At 40.0% G+C, this 27,056-nt stretch overlaps 1 protein-coding gene across 4 annotated transcripts; it reads left to right on the top strand.

Moving 5' to 3' along the window:
• On the top strand, positions 1-26,444 carry SSR1 (signal sequence receptor subunit 1). Of its 4 annotated transcripts, XM_063632943.1 has the most exons (9): positions 118-399; positions 3,736-3,848; positions 10,130-10,217; positions 12,192-12,454; positions 14,933-15,009; positions 15,747-15,825; positions 18,507-18,600; positions 18,892-18,906; positions 24,065-26,444. In XM_063632943.1, exons 1-9 carry the CDS (start codon positions 321-323, stop codon positions 24,130-24,132), a joined length of 876 nt encoding a protein of 291 aa, XP_063489013.1. In that variant the 5' UTR covers positions 118-320; the 3' UTR covers positions 24,133-26,444. The 4 variants fall into 4 exon arrangements, with proteins under 4 accessions (XP_055120696.2, XP_063489014.1, XP_063489013.1 ...); XM_055264721.2 differs by lacking the exon at positions 18,892-18,906 and having other exon boundaries at positions 1-399; XM_055264722.2 differs by lacking the exon at positions 18,892-18,906 and having other exon boundaries at positions 191-399; positions 12,396-12,454.
• Positions 26,445-27,056: the final 612 nt, after the last annotated feature.

A 27,056-nucleotide genomic window follows, 5' to 3' on the forward strand; every position in this document is an offset into this window, starting at 1 on the left:
GGAGTAAAGAACCGGGCGGAAAGTACGGCTAACCGCAAGCTGCCGGCTCGCAACTACGGCGGAAGGCGGACTCTCGCGGGAGCCACAGAGAGGCCAGCAGCCGGCCACGTGACTTCCGGGCGGCCTGCTCTCCCTACCTCTCGGCGCTCAGCAGCCACGTCGGCGGCGGTCTCTGCTCAGGGGAGGGGCGTGGCAAAGGCCCGTGCGTGGTACGTGTCCCGCCCCTCGCCGCCCGGAGCCCGGATGAAGAGTAGCGCCATTACCGCCGGAGCCGCCGAGAGCCTTAGCGGACGGAAACTGGACACTGGACCGGCAGCGCCATGAGACTCCTCCCCCGCTTGCTGCTGCTTCTCTTGCTCGTATTCCCTGCCACTGTCTTGTTCCGAGGCGGCCCCAGAGGTGAGGCTAGGGGAGTGTGCGGAGGGGGATGGCCAGGAAGGAGATGCCAGTGATGGCAAGTTTGAAGTTGGAGGCGGTGGCCGCTGTGGGCCTGGGGTCCGCGTCTACCCCGCTGGCCTCTCTCCGCCCTCTCCCCAAGCCAAGGCTCGTAGCAGCAGGGGTCCCCGCGGGCGCTGGAGACCCCGCTGCGGCCTGCCCCTTGCACGCGGAGCGCGGGGCCGTGCCCGGGCGACCTTGCTTCGTGGCCAGCCGAGGGCTGGGCTTGCTCGTCTTGCCCTGGACCTTACCTTCAGGAGCGGCCAGAACTGGAGAGTCCTCGGCTGCAGGAGGAGGCGAGGAGACGCTGGACACGGCTGCGCTCCGAGCGCGCCGCAGCCGGGCTGTTTCTTTTGGCCGCCTCCGGCTCCGCTCCACCCCCAGCCCCTCGCGCTCAGGGCTGACGTGTCTTTAGCTTCCACGCCGGGAGTCCGTCTTCATTCATTTGCCAAAACCCTTGTTTTATACACATCTGAACCATCAGAGTGTCTTGTTTAATGGTCATCTGCCTCGTTCACCCCCTGCTTGACCCGTATGTGTTACTAGGAGGCTTGATTTCAGAAAAACTACCCCATCGTCACCCCCGTTCTCCGCCCCTGCTGCCAAGCGGACTGAAGAATCCCTGTGGGATGTCTCCCTTACTTTTCTGCCTTCTTCCTCTCCTTTTCTTTCCATGGAACAATTTTTTGTTTGTGGAAGCATCGTATTGTGCTGAAAAAATGTGGCCTACTTCGAGTGTTTTTGATACATAGATTTATTCTTTCCAACAATTAACCCAGCAGTTAAGTGTGAAAATAACTTAGCAGAATATAAAAATGTGACAACTTGACTTCCTGCCCAGGTTTTGTCATGAACTTCGACTTTCTAATTTGTAAAGTGAAATAATTACTCTGACTAAGCACTAGAATTCCTTTCATTCTGTAAGTTTAAGCAAGCTGTGTGTCTTAACGGTAGTGACAGGTATCGAGTTGTTTCGCGATAAGTGAAGTGACTGGCTTCTGTTTAATGGCTAGAAAACCAGGTGGGAGAATTAAACAGAACTGTTAATGAGTTCATCTGCAGGTTTAACAAGATTCTTTTACTTTAGGAGTCGTTTGCTGGTTAAGCTTTTTAAAAGAAAACTTGACAAATGTAGATTTAGTTTTTTTTTTTTTTTTGGAGATGGAGTCTGGCTCTGTCGCCCAGGCTGGAGTGCAGTGGCTCGATGTCTGCTCACTGCAAGCTCTGCCTCCCGGGTTCATGCCATTCTCCTGCCTCAGCCTCCCGAATAGCTGGGACTACAGGCACCCGCCACCGCGCCCGGCTAATTTTTTTTTTTTTGCATTTTTAGTAGAGACAGGGTTTCACTGTGTTAGCCAGGATGGTCTCGATCTCCTGACCTCGTGATCCGCCCGCTTCGGCCTTCCAAAGGGCTGGGATTACAGGCGTGAGCCACCGCGCCCGGCCAGATTTAGTTTTAGAACTATAACTATTTTCAAGTTGTAAAAACTTTCAAGAAGCATCAATTCATTATCTTGTAAACATTTATATGAGTAACGGTTTTTCTGTTTGTTCGGTTTTTCCAGTTGAATGAAGACTGTTAGACTTCATGGGGACAAAATTGTTACTGGTTAACATTAAAATAATAAAATGGTTTAATATCTATGAAAGACCTTTATATTCCAAAGTGCTCAAATTTAACCACGACTTTAAATTGCTACGTCAGACATGGTATTTTTCTTACTGGTTTTTCAAAAGGACTTGTAAGTTATGAATGCACTCTTTTAGTCTTTGTTCAGCAGGCAGTGAAATCTCTTTAGTTCATAATGCATGGTTCAGTGTTCTTTAATATTTCGCAATAAATCTTAGCAGCCAGTGAGAACTGAAAGACATGGAAAAGACTGAAAATGCATGGTCCTTAACTGTTTCTCCTGGGTAAAAACACGCTTCCCTTTCCATGTTTTTTCTCCACAGAATTGCCACATCATCGTTTTTTCTGAGAGACGTTGGAAGACACTAGAACTTTGAAATTCTTTTTAGGGTCTTGCCTGAAATAGATATAATGTGATTTACTTAGAGTACTATTGTCTATTAAACTGTGGTTTACATTTTTTTTTTTGCATTATACCTGTACTTTGTAACACTGAGTTTGAGAAAAATGAAATACCTTAAAACATGTTTGAAGCCACATGCAAAAATAATTGGATTCTTTCTTTGCTCTCAACCCTGAAGCTACCAATACGGTTTTTACTAAACAATGTTTTTCGTGCAGGCCAGTTTTTACCATGGATATGATACAGATATTTGTTCCTTGGCTTACAAACTATGAAGTTCTAAGAGTTTCAGCTGTAGTCACCTCTGATAACAGTATTTCCTACATAGAACATTAGAACTTAAGAATGCTTTTTTATTTATTTATTTATTTTTGAGACAGTGTCTGGCTGTGTCGCCCAGGCTGGAGTGCAGTGGTACAGTCTCGGCTCACTGCAACTTCTGCCTCCTGGGTTCAAGCGATTCTCCTGCCTCAGCCTCTGGAGTAGCTGGAACCACAGGTGTGTGCCACCACACCCAGCTAATTTTTTGCATTTTTAGTAGAGACGGGGTTTCTCTGTATTAGCCAGGCTGGTCTTGAACTCCTGACCTCAAGTAATTCACCCATCTCAGCCTTCTAAAGTGCTGGCATTACAGGCATGAGCAGCCCCACAGGCCAAGAATGCTGTTTTCTTTTAAACGTGGGGGTTGTTTAGTTTGCGTTATATCATTAATGACAGGGATTACGTTTAGAAGTTTCTTACCTTTGCAAAAAATTATTTTCCTTAATTTGCTTAACAAAGTTGCTTGAAGTTCTTTGTGCTTCAAGGCACAAACTAAAAGTTTGTGCCATTCATTTTTCCATCTGTTGGGCACTTTTTGAAGTTAAACCACATTTTCCATTAAAAATAACATGCAGGCAGGGAACAGTGGTTCACGCCTCTAGTCCTAGCTACCCAGGAAGCTGAAATGGAAGGATCACTTGGGCCCAGGAGTTGGAGGCTGCAGTGAGCTGTGACTGCATAACTGTACTCCCAACCTAGGCATCAGAGCAAGACCCTGTCTCTTAAAAAAAAAAAAAAAAAAAAAAATTGACATGCATTTGTTAAGACTACTAGTAAAAGAAAATATAAGTATTCTTAGATGCATTGTAATTGGCATCATTCAGGTGAACTGGGAGATTCTGTTAGTCCAAGGGAAGTTTTTTTTTGCCTATACCTGGTATTAAAAAAAAAAAAAATTAGTATTCCAGAGTAAAGGTTAACTGCTTTTTCTGTGTTTTACCATTAGGCTCATTAGCAGTGGCACAAGATCTTACAGAGGATGAAGAAACAGTAGAAGATTCCATAATTGAGGATGAAGATGATGAAGCTGAGGTAGAAGAAGATGAACCCACAGATTTGGTTAGTGTTAGATACCATTTAATATATGTAAAATGTATGTAATTGTATTAATCTGTTCTCATGCTGCTAATAAAGACATACCCAAGACTGGGTAATTTATAAAGGAAAGAGGTTTCATTGACCCACAGTTCAGCATACTGCGGAGGCCTCAGGAAACTTACCGTCATGGCAGAAGTGGCAGCAAACATGTCCTTCTTCACATGGTGACAGCAAGGAGAAGTGCAGAGCAAAGCGTGGGGAAAGCCTCTTATAAAAACCATCAGATCTTGTGAGAACTCACTATCATGAGAACAGCATGGGGGTAACCATCCCCATGATTCATTTACCACCCACGGTTCCTCCCACGATGTGGGGATTATGGGAACTACACTTCAAGATGAGATTTGGCTGGGGACACAGCGAAACTGTATCAATAATGCATCTAGAATTTATCCTTACTTATTTATTTTTAGAGACAGAGACTTGCCGTGTTCTCCAGCCTGGAGTGCAGTGGCGTGAGCAGAGCTCACTGCAGCCTCGAACTCCTGGGCTCAAGTGATCCTCTTGCCTCAGCCTCCTGAGTAGCTAGGACTACCGTCATGCCCCAACAAGCCTGGTTAATTTTTGTAATTTTTTTTTTGTAGAGACAGGGTCTTGCTATGTTGCCCAGGCTAGTCTCAAACTTCTGGGCTCAAGCTCATGTGATGATCCTCATGCCTCAGACTCTCAAGGCACTGGGATTATGGGCATGAGCCACCACACCTGGCCTAGAGCTTATCCTTATACAAAAATTTAAAATCCCAGCTTTTAGAGGTTTGTTAATGTGATCAAAGTGAATTGAAGTTGGGAGAATAGGCACCAGTCATTGAGAATAGAGCATAAGTATTTTCTGGAACAGGGAAGGAGACATGAAATAGTTAACAATTCAGGATCGTGGTGACATGAGTCTAGAAGGGTAACAGCATAGTAGAAATAGCACTGGACCTCATGGTTTCATAGATTTGGAATACCTGCTGCTTACTTTTCTGACTTATCTCTGTGGGTCTCAGTTTCTTTTTTGCTTGCTTGCTTTTACTTTGTTTTTATTCTTTCTGCTTGCTTGTTTTATTTCTGAATCCTTATGTGCCAGGCACTGTTCTTGGTGCTGGGTGGGCAAACCAGATATTTTCTCTGCTCTTTCAGACTTTGTTTTTGGGGCAGTTATATGTGTTTTAATGGCAGGGGGTGAGAAGCAGACAACAATCAGTATGTAAAATATATCCAGTGAAGAATAAGGTGGTTAGAGAAGATCTCTTAAGAGTTGTTCAGCTCCGAAATGTTTACTATGTAATACAACAGTAAGAATATTGGGCTGGAATTGGGATCATTACAGCATGCATCTAGCTAATTTTATTTCCTCTCTGGAACGACTATAATCCATCCTACACATTTTTTTTTCTTTCTTTCTATTTTCGTGTCATACTTGAACCTGGAACCTCTCATGATTCCAGATTTTGTCATTTCCTTCAAAATTAAACCACTAGTTCCCTATTTTCTTATTTCAGTATCAACATATTTATTCTTATATGTAGATTTCTGCTTCTTTTTTGAGTTACCTTCATTTTTATGGAATATGTCTTCCAACGAAGCAAATCTGTTGCTATTGTATTGGTGTTTTTGAGTTACCATTTTTATGCTTCTGCACCTACTGTTTTATCTGGCTAGGATGTCCCTAGTAATTTGTGAACTCTCCTAATTTCCCCCTCTTTAGGAACTCCTTACTGATTATCTATGAGTCAAGCCTTTCATATGTATGTATACACATACCTTGAGGGTTTATGTTAAGACTCCGCATCTTCAACCCAGCCTGCATTAAGTGAACAGCTTTAACTAGATTCATACATTTCTGCTGCATTGTTGTTAATTGACTAGTTGTGGTAAGATAACTTAGAGTGATGGTTGGAAGGGAATCCATCTAGGAATTTAGGATTAAAGATGGTATTTGGGGCACTGAAATTTGGGCATGTACTGAAATTTAGTGATGGATTATATCGTTGTTACCAATTATATGAAATTACTTGTGCTCTCTGGCACTGGAATGTACTTACTGTAGAGGAAGAGGGTAGAAGAGAGATGCCGAACGCCATGAGGCACGCCTGTAATCCCAGCACTTTGGGAGGCCAGGACAGGAGGATCACTTGAGCCCAGGAGTTTGAGACCACCTGGCCAACATAGCGAGACACCATCTCTACTAAAAAAATTAGCTGAGCTTTGTGGCTTGTGCCTGTAATCCTAACTGTTGAGGCAGGAGGATCACTTGAGCCCAGGAGTTCAGGGTTACAGTGAGCTATGAGTGCACCACTGCACTCCAGCCTGGGTGATAGAGTCAGACCCTGTCTCTAAAAAAAAATTAAATAAATAAGTAGAGGGTAGGGAGTAGAGAAGGGAACTGTTAGATCCTTGATAGCCTTGTGTCATTGACCAGAACTTTTCCATACCTTAATTTCTCCTGCCTTGTGAACCATTAGAGGAAAAAGAACAACTCTGATTATCCACTTTCTACCCTGGCCAATTAGTACAAAAGTGTTAGTACCCTCTGCTTTGTTACTTATCTCAAATCAGAAACTAATTACAGTAGATTGAAATAGAAGGCAGGAAAAGTATTACCTTCCATTGGACTAGACCATACCAGCAGGGGTAGGCTTGTGTGTGGACTGTCTAAGAAAGATGGGCCCTCAAAGCCAAGGCTGCTACAGAAGTCACCTCCAGAACTGAATGAGCTAGAAAGTTCACCTACTGCTGCTGTTCCCAAGATTTCTGTATCACCCTATACTCAGCTGCCAAGGCATCAAGCAATTGGGAGATATGGAAGGATCCTTTGCCACTGGGCCAGTGTCCTGGAGTCAAGTGAAGGAAAAGGGGGTTTTTCATAAGATCTAAGATATCAACAACTGGTTTAGATGCAGGTATTGGCTTAGAATTTTTGAGGGCAAACTTTTTTTTTTTAAAGTCACCTTGGGCTTTCCCCTGCGCCCCTCCCCCACCCCAGACAGAGTCTTCCTCTGTTGCCCGGGCTGGAGTGCAGTGGCGTGATCTCGACTCACTGCAAGCTCTACCTCCCCAGGTTCATGCCATTCTCCTGCCTCAGTCTCCGGAATAGCTGGGATTACAGGCGTCCGCCACCATGCCTGGCTAATTTTTTGTATTTTTAGTAGAGACGGGGTTTCACCGTGTTAGCCAGGATGGTCTCGATCTCCTGACCTTGTGATCCGCCCACCTCGGCCTCCCTAAGTGCTGGGATTACAGGCATGAGCCACTGCGCCTGGCCTAGTCAGCTTGGGCTTTTCTAACCCATTGATTATTCATTCTTTTACTCTGTAAAACTGGGTCGCAATGGACCTTGCCATCATTCCTGAAAGGTTTTTTTGTCCTCCCCATAGAAGTGATAGAGGTTTTTGTTTTTATTTTTATTAAAACAAGAGCTGTAGTAGTAATAACACTAGCCAACTTAAAAAAAATTATTTAGCCGGGTGCGGTGGCTCACGCCTGTAATCCCAGCACTTTGGGAGGCCGAGGCGGGTGGATCACGATGTCAGGAGATCAAGACCATCCTGGTTAGCATGGTGAAATCCCGTCTCTACTAAAAATACAAAAAAAATTAGCCGGGTGTGGTAGCAGGCACCTGTATGTAGTCCCGGCTTCTTGGGAGGCTGAGGCAGGAGAATGACGTGAACCCGGAAGGCAGAGCTTACAGTGAGCTGAGATCATGCCACTACACTCCAGCCTGGGCAACAGAGCGAGACTCCGTCTCAAAAAAAAAATTTTTATTTAAAATAGATGATATATTCAAATGGCTCAGAACTTACAAGGTACAGAGTATATGATGAAAAGTTTTCCTTGCATGCCTTCCAGCCATGAAGTCATCTCCCTGTAGGCAACCAGTGCCACCAATTTCTATACTCTCCTCTGGAGATTGTTTGCAATAGCTGTAATATTTTGGAGTTTTACCGGGTAGCAGATACTAAGCATTATACTGCTGAATAGCTGTAAGATAAATGAGTTACTTAGTTTTCCACAATCAGTGTTGCAAACATTTGCCATGTTTAAATTCCTAAATGAATTTTCAGTCTTGGCAGCAACATTGCCTTCAGTGCTAGAAAGTGAAGAAGGCCATCAAGCATGAACTCTATCAGATTTTGTATTTTCTACTTCCAAATATATTATTCACCCATCGTTCTGCATTTTCTCCTTAATAATGAGTTGTCCTTGTTCTCTTCTAAGGCTAACCCTTCCACCTGTGTTCATCTCTTCCTGCGGAATTTTGTTATTCTTTCCTTTTGTAACGGTCAGGCATTAATCCTCCTCAGTGATTTGATTCTGTTAAGCCACACGTGCTTATACTGTTCATCCACATTTGCTGCACCCACTTATCTTTACCAACACCAGTGGCTTCTTGAAAGAGAAACTTGGATAGCTTTTCTCTTCTGCTCACTTCACATTTATTCTCTATCATGGTCTGGTCCCATATATCTAGTAAAACTAGCATTGCTAAAGTCACCAGCAACCTAATTGCCTAATTTCTTGTTTTCCGTTGTTACCTGTTGTAGCTCTTTTCCAGCTCTTCACAGGATAGTTTCATCTGAATGCTCCATAAGTACTTCACATTTTATATGTCCAAATCATTTGCCATGTGTCCTATCTCCATAAACTCTTTGCTGTTTTGATATGGCTCCAGTGATTCAAGCTGTTGTCTTGTTACTTCTTCCGTTATTTTTATTCCAAAACCCATTAATCAGATATCAGGGATTTCTCTTAACTCTTGCTGAAATATATCCTGTTCCTCTCTATCCCTGTCATTTATGGTTTCAGCCTCTCTGTCTCTGGTCTCTTTTCCTACTTACGGGTCTCTTTTCTCAGAAGTGGAAACTTACTCTTACTAAATGAATGAAATCATTAAGGATACTTAAAATATAACTTACAACACAGTTTCACAGTCATTGAACAAGTGTTTGAGTGCATTCTCTCTTAAGTGCTTGAGCTGGATGGTGGAGGATTTTTAAATTATGAGATAATCTTTGCTCTTGACAAGTTTTATCTATTAGGGGAAGGAGTATTTTATATAAGTGAAAAGTTAAATGCCAATAAACAATGGCATCCTGAAGCATCTCAATTTATTAAAAGTCTGGATACTTCAAAGGTGTGACTGTCTCTAATCCATATTGACACCTGGAGAAATGATGCTGCACTGTGTTTAAAGTTTTAAATAAAATTTGTTCACATTTTTAAAAACCTTTGTTGAGATACAGTTTATGTATCATAAAATTCATCTGCTTTAAACATACACTTAGTAAATTTACCAAGTTCTGCAACATAAATTCAGTTTTAGGACGTTTCTATCACCCCAGGAAGATCTCTGGTCACAGTCTTTTTTTTTTTTCTTTCAAAATTATGTGACTGATCCTCATAGGAAGATTTTGTTAATTAGAATGGAAATCTCTGGAGGCTGTTAACAAGGTACTTGAGAGCAGGGGTGGGCAAAATGTGGTTGCAAGCCACATCTAGCCCTATTCATTTACATATTGTCTGGGGCTGCTTTCACACAGTAGCCCCAGAGTTGAGTTGAGTAGTTGCAAAAGAGACTTTATGGTCTGCAAGGCTTTATTTGCTATTTAGCCATTTACAGAAAAAGTTTACCAAGGTCTGTTCTAGAACCTTGGAGTTCACAATATAGTCTGAATACCAGCAGCTTTGGCATTTTCTGGGTGCTTGTTAGAAAGAATGATAGGCTTTGCCCTAGACCTGAATTAGATCTGCAACATCCCTAAAGAATTGGTATGCACATTACTGTTCAAGACGCACTGCTCCAAAAGTTCTGTTTTAATTCATGAAGTATGATGAAATTCTTACTGCTAATCCCAGCAAAGCTGTAGAGAAGCAATATTTCTTCCTAATATAAAGTGAAGTCTTTATTTCTTTTTTTTTTTTTTTTTGAGTCAGAGTCTCACATTGGGGCAATCTCAGCTCACTGCAACCTCTACCTCACAGGTTCAAGCGATTCTCCTGCCTTAGCCTCCCGAGTAGCTGGGATTACAGGCACATGCCACCACACCCGGCTAATTTTTATATTTTTAGTAGAGACAGCGTTTTGCCATGTTGGCCAGGCTGGTCTCAAGCTCCTGACCTCAGGTGATCTGCCTACCTTGGCCTCTTAAAGTGCTAGGATTATAAGCATGAGCCACCATGCCCGGCCAAATCTTTATTTTTAAATAATGATTTTTTTTTTTCTCCCATAGTAATCTCCTCTTAATTGTTCTTTTTCTTAGGTAGAAGATAAAGAGGAAGAAGATGTGTCTGGTGAACCTGAAGCTTCACCGAGTGCAGATACAACTATACTGTTTGTAAAAGGAGAAGGTAATACAGAAGTATTAGTTTTAATTCAGATGTAGGAATTCTAAAATGACGAGCTTGTTCATATATATCTGAATACCCATATCTGTAAAGTAATATTGTTGGCATTTAAAGAGAATATGCAGATGATATAGACAGAATAAAAAATAAACTAAGGGGAAAAAGTAAATACTACCTAGTTTAACTAGAAATTGACTGTCCTTTTCAAAGATTTTGTTTTTGAGACAGGGTCTCGCTCTGTCACCCAGGCTGGAGTGCAGCGGCCCCCTCTTGACTCACTGCAACCTTCACCTCCCAGGTTTAATCGATTTTCCTGCCTCAGCCTCCTGAGAAAGATCATGTTTCAAAACTTTTTTAAACTGCCACAGCAAAATAACTTTGTCTTTTTTTTTTTTTTTTTTTAAGATGCAGTCTCGCTCTGTCACCCAGGCTGGAGTGCAGTGGTGTGATCTCGGCTCACTGCAGCCTCCGCCTCCTGGTTTCAAGCGATTCTCCTGCCTCAGCCTCCCTAGTAGCTGGGATTACAGGCACGTGCCACCACGCCTGGCTAATTTTTTGTATTTTTAGTAGAGATGGGGTTTTGCCATGTTAGCCAGGCAGTCTCGATCTCCTGATCTCGTGATCCACCCACCTTGGCCTCCCAAGGTGCTGGGATTACAGGCATGAGCCACCACACCTGGCCCTTTGTCACATTTTGAGTGTTAACCATTAATGAGATACTTAATTTTTCCAATATGGTCTAGGTTAGAGCCTAGGTTTTTTTGTTTTTTTGAGATGGAGTCTTGCTCTGTTGCCAGGCTGCAGTGCAGTGGTGTGATCTCAGCTCACTGCAATCTCTGCCTCCCAGGTTCAAGTGATTCTCCTGCCTCAGCCTCCCGAGTAGCCGAGACTACAGGCGCACTCCACCATTCCCAACTAATTTTTGTATTTTTAGTAGAGATGGGGTTTCACCGTGTTGGCCAGGATGGTCTCGATCTCCACCACATGATCCGCCCGCCTCTGCCTCCTGAAGTACTGGGATTACAGGTGTGAGCCACCACACCCAGCCAGTGCCTAGGTTTTATTAAAAGAAAATAATTGTGGCTGATAATTTATTGAGAGCTATATGGTAGGTGCTTTTCTCAATACTTGGCATGTATTATTTACTTCTAACAAACCCACTGAGCGTAGTCGTTGTCAAACTGAAGTTTGGAGAAGTTAAGAAACTGGTCAGGGCTCCCAGTTCATAAATAGATTTGAGAACACAGGATCCAGACCTAGATCTGTTAACCCCACAGCCTGTGCTGTACTCAGTGAAACTAAGCTTTGTAGACTACAGTATAATTATTGAAGACTTAATATTGAAAATTATGAATTTTATTGGTCTTCTTATATTTTCTGTTTTATTCTCATGTGCTTTTGAACTTTATGCCTGTAGGAAGTATAATTATGCTTTTTTTCTTCTATTTTTGTAGCTACATCTTTCGGTCTTAACCTTCAAATCTGCATTTTGATTAATTGCTTAATGTGGATGGGGATTGCCTGATTAATTTTTATGTTCTAACAGATACTAGTTTTCAGATGAAACTCTTGGACTTTATCTTTTCTTCATTCTTCTCTCTATTTATCTGCACAGATAACACTAAGCTGGAGGTGAAGGTGACTTCACCAACACATGTAACCCTGCTGCTTGATTATTTCACTGCCAGAAATACACAACTCTTTTCTTACCACATGGTTTGGATGTGATCTGATCTGAAATTGAGACACTTACTTGAATGCTTATGTGGGAGTGCTAGCATACAGACAAAAGGGTTTCAGCCTATACAGCAACTTGAATCAATTTCTAGTTAGTGAGTGGCTGGAGTGCTCTATTGGAAGGGATTCTGACACCAAAGTCCACATGAAAGGGTGCCAGAATCCATTAGTAATGCCTTTTTAAATATTTTGTGCTCTTTCCATGTGTTCTAATTTTCTTGTCTCTGTTTTGTTTCTCAGATTTTCCAGCAAATAACATTGTGAAGTTCCTGGTAGGCTTTACCAACAAGGGTACAGAAGATTTTATTGTTGAATCCTTAGATGCCTCATTCCGTTATCCTCAGGACTACCAGTTTTATATCCAGAATTTCACAGCCCTTCCTCTGAACACTGTAGTGCCACCCCAGAGACAGGCAACTTTTGAGTACTCTTTCATTCCTGCAGAACCCATGGGCGGACGACCCTTCGGTTTGGTCATCAATCTGAACTACAAAGATTTGAACGTAAGACCCTCTAAACCTTCTTTTTGTTTAAGTTAGGGATGGGTGGGGACGGTGATGTTGTTTAATAGAATTCGTCTGTTCATTCAGGTGCCTGTTTTGTGGTTGAACCTGTGATAGCCACCAGGGAAGCAAAGATAAATTGTCTCTTATTCAAGTCTAATCCAGTGGGGGAGATAGATGAAAACAGGCACTAGAACATGCTGTTAAGTGATGCATACCAGAGATAAGGGGAATAAGGTGCTATTGTGTGGGAGTGGAAGTGAAAATGGAGATGTAAGTAAAGCTATGAGCCTGATCTTAATGTTAAGGAGCAGTAAGACACACAATGGAGTCTACTGCTTATTCAGATGTTAAGATCTGTCGCTGGGCACTGTGGCTCACACCTATAATCTCAGCACTTTGGGGAGCTGAGGTGGGTGGATTACCTGAGGTCAGGAGTTCGAGACCAGCCTGGCCAACCTGGTGAAACCCCGTCTCTACTAAAAATACAAAAATTAGCTGGGCATGGTGTCAGGCGCCTATAATCCCAGCTACTCGGGAGGCTGAGGCAGGAGAATCACTTGAACCTGGGAGGCGGAGGTTGTAGTGAGCCAAGATCGCACCATTGCATTCCAGCCTGGGCAACAGAGTGAGACTCCATCTCAAAAAAAGAAAAAATTATCTGTCATATAATTTGTTTTGTACCTCCTTTTGTTGCTTGCATTTTGCCCATTTTACTACTTCTATTTGTAAATTTAAAGACTGTCTATAACTGTTTTCCCATCATTTTATATACTCACAGGTAAAATAGAACCATATATTTTCAATGTAGTTTTAGCAGCAAGGTTTATCATTTAGTTTTTGATTTAGGAGAACCAAATGTCCTAATACAAGCTCTGATGCCTTATGATTTTTAATATATATATTATATATCAGTCATCAATGACTGAATGAGAGAAACCTAGTAGAAATAGCTCCTCCTTTAAATGAGAGCACATCTAAACCATTCCTTTGTCAAAAAGTTTTCAGACAAGGAAATTTTATTTTCTCTTGGAAGCTAATTCAACCTTTTCATTACCCTGGTGTTAACATGTTTACCTTATGTCTGAGTTACATTTCTAGTGCTGCAATCAAGTTTTCCTTTTCCTGATTACTTAGTAGAGAGAAGGAAGTATTTTCATCCTGTCCTCAAAATAATAACTTATAGTTATTAACTCTATAGTTAAGTAGCTTAAAGAATTACTGATTTTACCTTGTTTTTGAGTAGAATAAAATTTAATCCAATAGGTATATGTAGTTTTAGTTCCTTCTTTTAAATTCACCTCTACCACTTTTTTTTTATCTGTGTATTATTCCTGAAATTATCAATAGAGGAATGCAAATTGAAGGATCTTGAAGTAAAACTTACATAATTACAGTTTAGCAATAAGTGACAGTTTTGACAACGTACTACCTTTGTGAAGAATAACTATGTATTGCTCCAGTGAGTCTAATGCATTTGAAAACTAAAATTGTGAACTGATAAAATTATTTCAAGACCGTAACATAAAAATATTTTCATACCCAAAGTGACCATCCCATTTATTATGAAGAAATTGGTTTCCAGACCACTGTCTTTTTTTTTTGATATGGAGTTTCACTCTTGTTGCCCAGGCTGGAGTGCAATGGTGTGATCTCGGCTCACCACAACCTCTGCCTTCCAGGCACAAGCGACTCTCCTGCGTCAGCCTACCGAGTAGCTGGGATTACAGGCATGCGCAACCATACCCAGCTAATTTTGTATTTTTAGTAGAGAGGGGGTTTCTCCACGTTGGCCAGGCTGGTCTTGAACTCCTGACCTCAGGTGATCTGCCTCGGACTCCCAAAGTGCTGGGATTACAGGTATGAGCCACCGCGCCCAGCACCACTGTCATTTTAGAACATGAATTTAACTTTTGTTCCGATCTAGTTCTTAAAATGACCTGCTACTGCAGCTGCCTCTGTACTCTTCCTTCCTTCCTTGTTTTGAAGGATTGCAGATAACAGAAGGTAAAGCTGTTGGCGTAAGAATGCTGTGAGCTTTGTTTCTTTCTGCACATTTTATCTCATTTTTATTTTACTTTCTCGGTCCTCACACCTCCACCCCTACCCCAGAAGAAAATTCAGGGGACAACTTTGGCAAAGTTGGTGACTTTTTAAGAGGTGTGGATCTTGCTATGTTTGCTAGGCTGTACTCAAAACTCCTGGGTTCAAGCAATCCTCCTGCCTCAGCCCCCCCAGTAGGTGGGACCACAGGCATACGCCACCTCACCTAGCCCAGAGACTTTTTATTTTATGTGAGAAAGTGTTTAACAGTGTTGAGTCCCTGACACGGAATATTGCAGTTACATATGATTTTGTTGAGTCTTCTAAGTGATGGGAAGGCTATATTCAATCTGTTAGACTAACTGTTTTAAGTATTGCTACATGTTTTCCTTTATTGCATTTAGATTTTTCTGATTATTTTATTCTTTTAAACAGGGCAATGTATTCCAGGATGCAGTCTTCAATCAAACAGTTACAGTTATTGAAAGAGAGGATGGGTTAGATGGAGAAACGTAAGTGAAAGTTGTAGTATATAGATCTTGATCTTACTCGTAAAGACTGGAAAGCGTGCTCCTGTTTCAGCATTTTTTTTAGATGTTGACAGTGGAATGAACTGTATAGATTTGGTGAAATCCTTACGATATTCATTCATACTTCAGATGATTCTTATAACTATTAAAGTCAAATTAGGATAGTTGAAACTGATGGAAGAATCTCTTTAAAAGTTAGTATTGGCTTTCTGTCCTTCCTCTCATCTACATTTTCTACCTCATGCTTATAAACTGTTCACCAGCCTAAACTAAGTCTCGTGCCTCTGAAATTACTATTGAAGGCATGAGTTAGAAGATTTTATCTTGAAAAATGTAAGTGTTCTTTCTGAATGATGAATCTTATTTTACTCTAAACTTACATATAATTCACTTAAGGTAATTTTTAAATTGGATTGTGCAAAATAATGTAATATGCCAGGCAGATGAAAGCTAATGCAATTATTTTATAAACTGAGCTTTTGAATAGAGCATAAATTGTAATTCTGTTTTCAATCATAGAGGTTGTTTTATTGACTAATTGCTCTTAAAGGTAATTTATAAAACTTAACTGTCTGGATTTAAGTTGAATACGAAGCATTTTATTCCTTTCCCCACAAGTTATTTGGAAAGCTTCTATCATGTGTTATAATTATAGTTGTAATTAGCTGTGGTATTTCCTCTGAATTAAAGACAGTTCATATTTTCTCCTTTTATACCAGAATCTTTATGTATATGTTCCTTGCTGGTCTTGGGCTTCTGGTTATTGTTGGCCTTCATCAACTCCTAGAATCTAGAAAGGTAATTATGGATGAACACCTCTTACAGCCGTGTTTCAAAAGTTGTTAAGTCCTAAGTTAAGCACAATCTAGTTCTTCGGCCTCATACCGGCACTGTGGGTTTGTATACTTTGTATACTTAGAAGTTTGTTGTACCTTTTTAAAATAAAACCTGAAGCCTTGGATATGTAAATTGATTCATTTAGACTTTCTTTCTTTTTTTTTCTGGAGACAGAGTCTAACTTTGTCACCCAAGGCTGGAGTGTGCAGTAGTGTGATCTTGGCTCATTGTGGCCTCGACCTCCTGGGCTCAAGTGATCCTCCGAACTCAGCCTTCCGGTTAGCTGGGACCATAGATGTATGCCACCACACCCCGCTAATTTTAAAATTTTTTGTAGAGGCAGGGTTTTGCCGTATTGCCCAGGCTGGTCTCAAACTCCTGAACTCGAGCAGTCTGCCCACCTTGGCCTCCCAAAGTGTTGGGATTACAGGTGTGAGCCACTGCGCCTGGCCTCATTTAGACTTTCATACACACATACAATTAGTGTCCTTTGTGCCCTCCAGAGTGATCTTTACCTTTGGATTGGTATTGTAGCTCTTAAAGCTAGAATTTTTATTCCCCAAACTCAGATTTTATTGTTCTGTTTACTATACTTTTTAATGGGTATGCTATTTTATCTGCAGGTAACCTAGCTTTTATATTTTGTTCAATTTTTTTTTTTTGAGACAGAGTCTGGCTCTGTCATCCAGGATGGAGTGCAGTGGCACGATCTTGGCTTACTGCAACCTCCGCCTTCGGGGCTCAAGTCATCCTCCCACCTCATCTTCCTGAGTAGTCGAACTACAGGTGCACGCCACCACACCCAGCTAATTTTTGTATGTTTTGTAGAGACAGAGTTTTGCCGTGTTGCCCAGGCAGGTCTCGAACTCCTGGGCTCAAGCTGTCCTCTCATGTTGGTTTCCCAAAGTGTTGGAATTGTAGGCATGAGCCACCACACCCAGCCTGCGTTAATACTCTTAATTATAGAAACAATCCTTAATTAATAAATGTGTCCTTTCATTGGAAAAAGAACTAATAAGTCAAAATTTTTGTTCTGTAAGTCAAAATTCTGTTTTTGTGGTTAGAGTAATAAAATGGTAACACCTAGGATCTGCCACGGTCATGGTTCTCATTCTGGATTCATTCCTTACTACATCCTTATTTCCCTCCTCTTCCCCATTCCCTCACTCACCCTCCTCCTTTCCTTCCCTCCAGCCTACAAAAACAAAACCTATACTGTTTCTCTCAGTAGGAAAATATAAAAAATTTTATCAAATATGTTAGTATAATCCATTAGACCCTAAACAGTTGCTAATCATTTTGGCGATTATTTATTAAGCCTTAAGTCAGGCAGTCAAATCTATATTAAAATTAACAATGAATGTTATTAATAAGCTCATTCTCTTTAAAAGAGAAATACTTGGTATTTAAATGTTAATTTCTAAAACTTGCTTTGCCTCATTGTCATAATGGTTGGAATTTTTGCTGTAAATTTGTATATTAGGTATAACTGCATCTCCATTTTTTTTCCATTTAAATGAAACTATTTTTAAGTTATCTCTGCATGTACTTAGGTTCTAACTTACGGATTATATAATTAACACTGTTTCTTATGTAGATAAACTGAGGTTTGTTGGTTTCTTGGGGTTTTTTTAAAGCAAGGCTAAATGATGACTCATTTTTACTTTCTAGCAGTTTTGCTGTAAATACTCTAGAGAGAAAGTTTGAAGTTCTTAAATTGAGGTGGTTAGCTTAATGAGATTTTATGTTTTCGTTTTGTTTTATCTGTGCCAACTGTTTAATTGTATTTAGCTTACGATGCAGGAACTGCCTGCATGTAACATATCAGCAGTTATCCTGAATTTTATTGAATATAGAAATAAATGTATTCTTTGATTACAATTTGATTCCTAAAGGGAAAGAATGTCATTGTATAAATAGATACTCTTATTTGGTCCACCAATGGTACAATAACATGAACCTTTATGGCAAGGGGAAAGGTCTTTAAAGCCTGAAAATAAATGTGATGAAGATTTATTCTTTATAATCAGTACTAGACATGATTTTCTCCTTCCCTTTAATAAAGTATTTGAGTAGAAGTATGTTCTAGGAAGACTGGAAGAGAATATAACTTGTTTACCAAGATATTTAAATTAAGTAATTTGATAGGTGTTTTAAAAATTAGAGTAAACAGCTGGTCATGATGGTATGTGCCTATAGTCCCAGCTACTTGGGAGGCTCAGGCAGGAGGATTGCTTGAGCCCAGGAGTTCCAGGCGGGCAACATAGCAAGACCTCAACTCTTTTTTAAAAAATATTAAGTAAGGCTGGGCGCGGTGGCTCACGCTTGTAATCCTAGCACTTTGGGAGGCCGAGGCGGGCGGATCACGAGGTCAGGAGATCGAGACCACAGTGAAACCCCGTCTCTACTAAAAATACAAAAAATTAGCCGGGCGTGGTGGCGGGCGCCTGTAGTCCCAGCTACTTGGAGAGGCTGAGGCAGGAGAATGGCGTGAACCCAGGAGGCGGAGCTTGCAGTGAGCCGAGATCGCGCCACTGCACTCCAGCCTGGGTGACAGAGCGAGACTCCGTCTCAAAAAAAAAAAAATATTAAGTAAATGACATAATGGAACTCCTTTAAAATATGTCTTTATGTTCTTTTAGCGTAAGAGACCCATACAGAAAGTAGAAATGGGTACATCAAGTCAGAATGATGTTGACATGAGTTGGATTCCTCAGGAAACATTGAATCAAATCAGTAAGTAGTCTTACAGACTTGGCTGGGAAGTTTTTCTCTTAATTGGAAATTAAATATCTTAGATTTAGTTTTTTTAAAAAAAGCTTTTTCAGTACTACTTAACATTCGTCTTTTCCATTACTTGTGTAGAATCTAGTATAGTGATTAATTAAGACCTTAAAGGTTTATTCAGTGTGTAGTCTTCTTATGCTTTAATTTAGAAATTCTTCCAGATCTGCAGCTTATTTATGAATGTGTGAATTTTCTGTGTTCCTAATCCATTTCCTGTCTCTTTTCTTTCTGTTGCTTCAGTGCAGAGTAGAAGAGGTGAGGCATTTAATTTTTTTAATGGTTTTTGCTAGAGTGTTGGGGGCTCTCAAATAGCACGTAAATATTTTACGTCAAGTTTAATGAGTAATGGAACAGTTTTTCTTACTACACTTTATTAGAAAAACTACGCACTATAACTTGAAAGAATAAACCTAAAATATTACCTGATAATTTACTTTACAGATACATTTCAGTTTTATTACATATTCAGTTAAAATACTAATCTTTATAAAAGAATATAGAAATGTTTCTTCAATTGTAGAAGGACATTTTAAAAACGTTTATTATAAAAGCTATACAGCCTCATTATAAAAAATTAAATAGTACAGAAGTGAAAAAAATAAGTCAGTTCCCGACTTCATTAACGCTATTTATTTATTTGAGATGGAGTTTTGCTCTGTCGCCCAGGCTGGAGTGCAGTGGCGCGATCTTGGCTCACTGCTACCTCCGCCTCCTGGGTTCGAGTGATTCTCCTGCCTCAGCTTCCCAAGTAGCTGGGATTACAGGCGTGTGCCACCACTCCCGGCTAATTTTTTTTGTATTTTTAGTAGAGACAGGGTTTCACCATGTTGGCCTGGCTGGCTTTGACCTCCTGACCTCAAGTGATCTGCTAGCCTCGGCCTCCCAAAGTCCTGGGATTACAGGCGTGAGCCACCACACCCGGCCCTATTTTTCATAAATGGTATTATGTTTATATTTTCCATTAATTTTCTGTACATCTATAAGCATATATGCCTATTGTTTTTATGTGAGTATTTAGTTCAAATTGCATCATGCTGTCTACAGCTTCAGTTTTCATACTTTGGTTATCTCTTTGTAGTAACTACATGTATACTTAACTGTTTGTAACAACTAGACAATATTCTTTTATATATATATATATGTCATGATAGATTAAACCCGTTCTGTATTGGAAGGATATTGGTTACTTTTATTTTTTCACTCCTACAGATGATATTGTAATGAATATTCTTATATATAAATTTGTAGGATAACTTCTTAAAGGTAGAGTAACTAGGTCTAAGATTAAATACACTGAATTTTTATGGAAGGGACGCCATTTCCCTCCTAAAGGGGAAAAAAAAAGGTAGTGCCAATTTATGTTCTCAGCCATGCACAATATTGCCTATTTAATCTGTCGGTATACAAAATGAGTGTCTTACTGTTTCATTTGCATTTCTTTAAGAATGAGGTTCAGCTCCTTTACACATATTCATAGTTGACTCGAAAGACACAGGTTTGAACTGCCCGGGTTTCACTTTATATACAGATTTTTCAATATAATTGACACTCGGTATATTGGTGGGTTCCACATCTGCAACCAAAGGCAGATAAAAAATACAATATTTGGCCGGGCGTGGTGGTTCGCACCTGTAATGCCAGCACTTTGGGAGGCTGAGGCAGGAGGATCGCCTGAGCCCAGGAGTTTGAGACTAGCCTTGGCAACATAGCGAGACCCCATCTCTACAAAGAATGAAAAAAAAAAATACATGTGTTGATGTGCGCCTAGGCTGGGGTGGGAGGATTGCTTGAGCCTGGTAGGTCCGTGATTGCTCCACGATGGTGCCACTGCACTCCAGCCTGGGTGACAGTGAGACTGTCTCAAAAAAAAATGTGGGGGTCGGGAGGAAAGGAAATCATTGAGGAGCTAAGTTCTGAGGACGCAGAGGCGTAAGAATGATATCATGGACTTTCGGGACTCGGGGAAGGGTAGGAGGGGAGTGAGGGATAAAAGACTACACATTGGTTATAGTATACATGGCTTGGGTGATGGGTGCACCAGAATCTCAGAAGTCACCACTAAAGAACTTACCAATGTAGCCAAACACCATCTATCCCTCAAAACTATTGAAATAATAGTAAAATAAAATCTATTTCAAAAAAAAAAAAAAAGGTATCACAGTTTTTGCAGGATACCAAACCTAAGTACAGGGAAGGCTTTTTGTATCCACTGGTTCCTCAGTGCTGACAGCGGGACTTCAGTATGCCTGGATTTGGGTGGGGTTGCGGTGGGGAGTAGTCCTGGAACTAATTTCCTGCAGATAATAGAGATGACTGTATTGGCTAGTGTTTCTTTTCCTGTGAATTGGCTGTTCAGGTCCTTTTCCATTTTTAAATTGTTTTCTCTATTGCTTCTGTGAGCTAGCTGTCTATTTGAAACAATTGCAGTATGGCAGTTGCTTTATGAAAGGTGGGTACAAAGTAACAAGAGTACAGGAGGAGGTCAGCACTAGACCTGAGTCTTGAAAGGTTGGGTGAGAAGGAGTCTTTAAGGTTTTATGAGCTATGCTATCAACTTTTGACTCCTAGGTCAAAGAGAGCCACTTTAAAGGAGAGGAATTACAATTTTGTGTTTTAAAAATTATGGTAAACTGGGCATGGTGGTATGCACATGTAGTCTCAGCTACTGGAAATGTTAAAAAAGAGGATCACTTGAGCCCAGAAGTTCGAATCCAGCCTCGGCCACATAGCGAGACTCCCATCTCTAAGAGAAAAAAAAGAAAAGAAAGGAAAAATTAGGATCACTTTGTGGAGGACTGCAAAGGAGCTGCTGGAAGCAGGGTTACCAGTTCCGTGATTTCAGTAAAGCACAGAAGTCACTGGGGCCTAAGCTGGGGCAGTGGTGATGGGAGTAAAAGGGAGTAGAAGGAGGTTTCACAGGTGGAGTAGATGGGGTTTTTTATGACTGGATGTGTTAGTGAGGGAGGAATGAAAGAGCATCCTGAGCTTAGGCAACTGGGTGAAAGCTGATCCCATTAATGTCCCATAATCTAGGAAAGGGAAGCATGGAAGGATGAGGAGAGATGTGTTTGGATTAGCTATGCTGAGTGTGAAAAACCTTTGGGGCTCCCAGATAAGGATGTCCAGGAAACATTTGAAAGTTCTGTTTCAGAGCACAAGTGAATCAAGATTTGGAAACATTGGGACAGATAGCATCAGTGGTAGCTCAAGTCATGGGAGCTACACATCTGGTTTTTTTTCTTTTGAGACAGGATCTCACTCTGTCACCCAGGCTGGAGTGCAGTTACGTGATCATGGCTCACTGCATCCTCGACCTCCTGGGCTCAATCCGCCCACCTCAGCCTCCCAAATAACTGGGGCTACAGACGCACACCACCATGTCCAGCTGCATTTTTCTATTTGTTGTAGGGAGGGGGTTTCACCATGTTGCCCAGGCTGGTCTTGAACTTAAGGCCTCAAGTGATCTGTCCACCTCAGCCTCCCAAAATGCTGGGATTATGGGTGTGAGCCACCATGCCCAGCTCACATCTGCATATAACAGTGATGCTCACACAGATGGCTGTTAAATCTTAGAGTACTTTTTGAATCCTCAAAGACTATGTTCAGCATATTGCTCATTTAAAAAAATTATTTAGAGATTGGTCATCTGTAAGGGCAGTAGTTCCTAGTCTAACCTTTTTGAAAATCTGATAAAAGTTCTAGACTTTCTTCATCAGAAACATTTGTCTGTACTCACAACTCAGTTTTAGGTAAGTTGAAGGCCCCTGAAACCATCCATTGGTAACCTACTTAATGAAGTAGTGAGAGCAGTTTTCTGGGGTTTTTTTCACACTTGAAAAGTGAGGGCAGTTTTCATGTGATATGTAGGCTCTGCCTTAATATTTTAGCTCTTAACTTTTTTTATTTTTCCGAGACGGAGTCTTGCTCTGTTGCCCAGGCTGCAGTGCAGTGGTGTGATCTCGGCTCACTACAACCTCCGGCCCTTGGGTTCAAGTGATTCTCCTGACTCAGCCTTCCAAGTAGCTGAGATCACAGGTGTGTGCTACCACACCTGGCTAATTTTTATAGTTTAGTAGAGATGGGATTTCATCATGTTGGCCAGGCTGGTCTTGAACTCCTGACCTCAAATGATCTGCCTGCCTCAGCCTCCCAAAGTGCTAGGATTACAGGCATGTAATCCTGTGCCCAGCCTTAGCCCTTAATCTTAAGGAGATTTCTTTGAAGCAAAATGTGTAGTCTTTAAATATTCTTGGCTGGGCCAGGTGTGATAGTGTGTTTGCCTGTAATCCCAGTTACTCGGGAGGCTGAGGCACGAGAATTGCTTAAACCCAGGAGGTGGAGAGCTGAGATCGTGCCACTGCACTCCAGCCTGGGTGACAGAGTGAGACTCTGTCTCAAAAAAAATAAATATTCTTGATAAACATTTACACATTTTCTAGACATGGTGATCTCATAATTTTGGGGGTGGGAGATCTTTTTTGAACAGATTTTTTTTTTTCCATTTTATGAAATGCTTACAGATAAGCCCCATACTTTGGTGAAAATCACTTTCTAGCTCTTCGCTTTTTTTAACTGGAAAAAATGATTTTTATTTCTAACTTATTCTACAGTATACAAACATACCAAAAAAATCAATACGAAATCAATGAATGCAAAACCAATCAAAATCAATACAAAAACAATTATACAAGTAATTTCTAACTTATTCTAAAATCTTCCTAATCTGTAAAGTATCCCCCAGAAAGTAAGACAAGACAATAATAGAGGGAAGATACATCTAGGCTTTCACTTTCTGGAGAAACTTACACATGACACCTCTTACCAAATGGAAGTAGAAAAACCCACCACAAATGTATTTTCTGTTAAATAGACCCTACTGAGAATCTAACATAGGAGATACAGCTTGTGTGCATAGAATTGTTTTAGCGTTGAAATACTAATTTCGTTTATTCGTTTATTCCAGGTAAATTTATGAAACCGAAAAATTATGCAAACTGCATGACTGCATTTGTAAATACAAAATCTTTAATTTGTAACCAGCATGTCTCTTTGAGCTGTCACTATCATACCTTTTAAACAGTTTTTAAGTGTTTACTTATGCATGTATAAACTTGGTTAAGTTATAGAATTCAAGATTTTGCTTAGTGTCTTCAGCAGTACAATAACCAAGTTTAAATCTCTTACCCACCCTAACTGCAAAACGGTTTCATTTTAATTGGAGTTACCTCTTGAAAGGATTATGTTAAAGATTGTTTTTAAAACCTAGAGCTAGATAGGAGGCACTCATTATTAGATGGTATTCATCCATGTGTGTGTAACGTAGTCGTAAAGTTGAAGGTAAATACTTTTTACATGTCTTTTTAATTCAATATACTTACAATAGGCAAGCTTAAAACTTTCTCTTTTCTTCCAGATAAAGCTTCACCAAGAAGGTTGCCCAGGAAACGGGCACAGAAGAGATCAGTGGGATCTGATGAGTAAATGTTCCTTTGTGCAACAATTCGGTCTTTACTTAACCTGCCCTAATATTTTTCGGCCTGATGGGAATTAGTGCAGAGAAGCCATGTCACCATAGAAGGCAACTACTACTTGTGTGTGGACTGAGCAATCAGAGTCTGTGGCGATAATATTGCTGAAAATGCACTGCATTCATTTTTCTAAAGTAACAAATTTGGTTTTTTTTTTAAACCATTAAAATCTATGTGTGTGCGTGTGTATGTATGTGAGCAGTTGGTCTTACCAGAATCATTGTTGAACTACCTGAAACAAGTCTTTAGAATACTAAGTATAATGCTGTTGTCTCTTCCTTTTTGACATTTTCTGATTTTTTCCCCCAAAACTCAGTTAATATTTACCCACTATGATGATTGATGTCATGCCTTGAAAAGTTTTAAAGAAAACAATTTTTGGAATAGCTGAAATTTCAATTGATGGCACAAATTAGCATTTTGTTGTTGTTGCTGTATTACAATTAGTATTCTAAAGGCAGAAGCAGAAGTAGCTGCTTTTTAGCAATAGAATTGTTTCAGTATTTTGCTGCTGTTTAATGCGCATCTTCAGAAAACTTCCCAGTGGGTTCAAGGAATTTGGGGATCTCTCTGGCAACAAATTGTGAAACATGAAATTTCTGCTGACTTTAATATATGAAACCTAATCCTACCCCCTTTTTTAACAAAAAGAAACTAGTACATTTGTGAAAATTGTGTTGTGTTGTCCATTGTTGCTCTAGTTCTGACCTAGAGGTAGCTCCGGAGTGATTTTAGACCTACTCACTCGGTTGTGTGTAGATTTTTTTGTTTTGTTTTGAGAGAGAATTTTTCTCTCCTTAATAGAAGCATCCTTTTTAAAGAAAAGTTGCTTTGGTCCACAGACTAAGCAGAAAATCAAGTCATCAGGACAGAGATATTTCCCAATTACTCCTAATCAATGAAGAAAGTGAGTTGGATATTTTTAAAGCAGTTAACTAATTTTTTCTTACCTAATCTTTTGGGAGTTTTGCTTGTTGATATAACCTTTTTAGTTAATCTGAAAGATTCCAAAAATTGTTCTTAAGTGCATAAGACTGGAACCAAAATTAAATTGTACTTCATAAAATCCTCTTATAGAGTTACTCTTGCCCTAGATTGTAAATTAAGTTTGGCATTATTGTCAGACTGGATGGAGGGTGAAGTAAAATAGTATGAACAGTTAAGAGGCTCTCCCCCTCTTGTCTTTAAGCCATATTCTCCCACATGTATTTTATAAGAAAATGTTAAGTCAAATTTTAGTGGCTCTTTAATTCCTGAACCTCTTCATTCTCCATTTCAGTATAACCTCCCCTGTGCTCATGCCCACACAGACAAAAAACAAAACGAAATACACACAGAAAAAAGTCTTTCCAAACTGTTTAAATATTTAAACATCTGAGCCAAAGCAGATAGAAGTTATTGTATAATTGTTAATCACTTTGCAAATAGGGGCTAAGATATCAAATTACCTATATTGGCATTGCTGGATTATAAACTCTATATCTGTAATATAAAGTGTTTGAGTTTTTAATTGGGCTTTTGTTATGATCAGGAGTTGACTTGGAAAAGCTCTATGAGCTCTAAGTAACTGCATGGTTTTTTGTTTAATGTAATATAGGAGACCCTTCACATTCTCAAGGAATATATTCCAAAACATTTTTGTGAATATCTAAGTTTGTGAAACTACTAGGGCATGATACAGTAAGGTGTAATTACAGAATTTACAAAATGTAAATGGCCTCTAGAGAGTTTTATGGAATACCTGGTAATAACTCAGGCAGCTGCAAAACCACACTGAGTTACAGCTGCCAGCCCTCTTCATTCCTAAATAACTTGCCTTACATATCAGCCCTCCCACTTCTGAAGTTCAAATTAGTGCCTCGGAAATGTAGAATTTATTATTTGTCATGTTTTATTTTTTTTTTTTTTTTAGCATAGATTGAGAACAGTTGAACTCTTAAATCCTCAGATGCCAGGGGTCTGCTCTAGCATCAGTAAGTATTTAGCAGAAACTAACTCCGTAATGAATGGAATTCAATTCCACACATGGTTTGTTCAAGCACACTTAATAAGTAGCCTATTTTTTAAATGTCTTTTTAAAATGTAAATATTTGGATGAAGTTTTTCTTTGTTTTGATATATTCATTTGCTACACCAACTATGTTTTCAGAATTCATCTTTTGAACAAGTTGGTTTCAGAATATGTAAAATGACTTTAAGGATCTTGTGTATCAAACCTGTCCGCAGATGTGTGAGAATAATGTGTTCATAAAGCATGGATCTCGCTTTGGTTGTATAGCTTCCTCATTTACTTCATGGTCTTACATAGCTGGTGACTTTCAGGGCTAATCCACCCTCTAAAGCATTGTCCCAGGAGAGGAAAAGGAAATGGGACCTCAGAGGTAGAAGCCTCAAGGAAGGAGTAAAGTAGAAATCAGAAGAAAAGAAGCTTCACTTGATAGTGATAAGGTTTTTAACTTCAAGTAACTTCAGAAAATGTGATTTTGATAAGAGGAAAGGGCAAATTTAGACCTTAAAAAATATGGAAGAACTACTGCCTTAAAAGTGCATTTGTAGCACATCAGCCTAGAACTGTATCATGGCTGTGTTGGGGAGAAGTAAATGGTGGCATTGTAACATTGCAACCTTTACTTAATGATGTGTTATTTTCGAGGTACAGTAGATAAATACAGTAATAGGCGAGCCTCATATATAGCATTCATCTTGTAGTACAGTGATATCCATACCCTTGATATGAAGGAAAATTGACTTGGTTTGTGCATTTGAATAATGAAATAATTTTTTAAAACTCACACATACCATCTCTTGCCAAGACTAGACCCTGTATTTTAGTTCCTAAATTAGATGTTTAAATTTAAAAACATTTTCAGATATACT

The sequence above is a fragment of the Symphalangus syndactylus genome, chromosome 23 (assembly GCF_028878055.3).
Source record: "Symphalangus syndactylus isolate Jambi chromosome 23, NHGRI_mSymSyn1-v2.1_pri, whole genome shotgun sequence".
Lineage (NCBI taxonomy): Eukaryota > Metazoa > Chordata > Mammalia > Primates > Hylobatidae > Symphalangus > Symphalangus syndactylus.

Excerpts from the sequence above, each read along its gene's own strand:
- SSR1 (XM_063632943.1), top strand. The coding sequence starts at position 321 with ATGAGACTCCTCCCCCGCTTGCTGCTGCTTCTCTTGCTCGTATTCCCT. Across the intron at positions 400-3,735 it reads GTTCCGAGGCGGCCCCAGAG|GCTCATTAGCAGTGGCACAA; the intron begins GTGAGGCTAGGG and ends TTTTACCATTAG. Across the intron at positions 15,826-18,506 it reads AACTCCTAGAATCTAGAAAG|CGTAAGAGACCCATACAGAA; the intron begins GTAATTATGGAT and ends ATGTTCTTTTAG.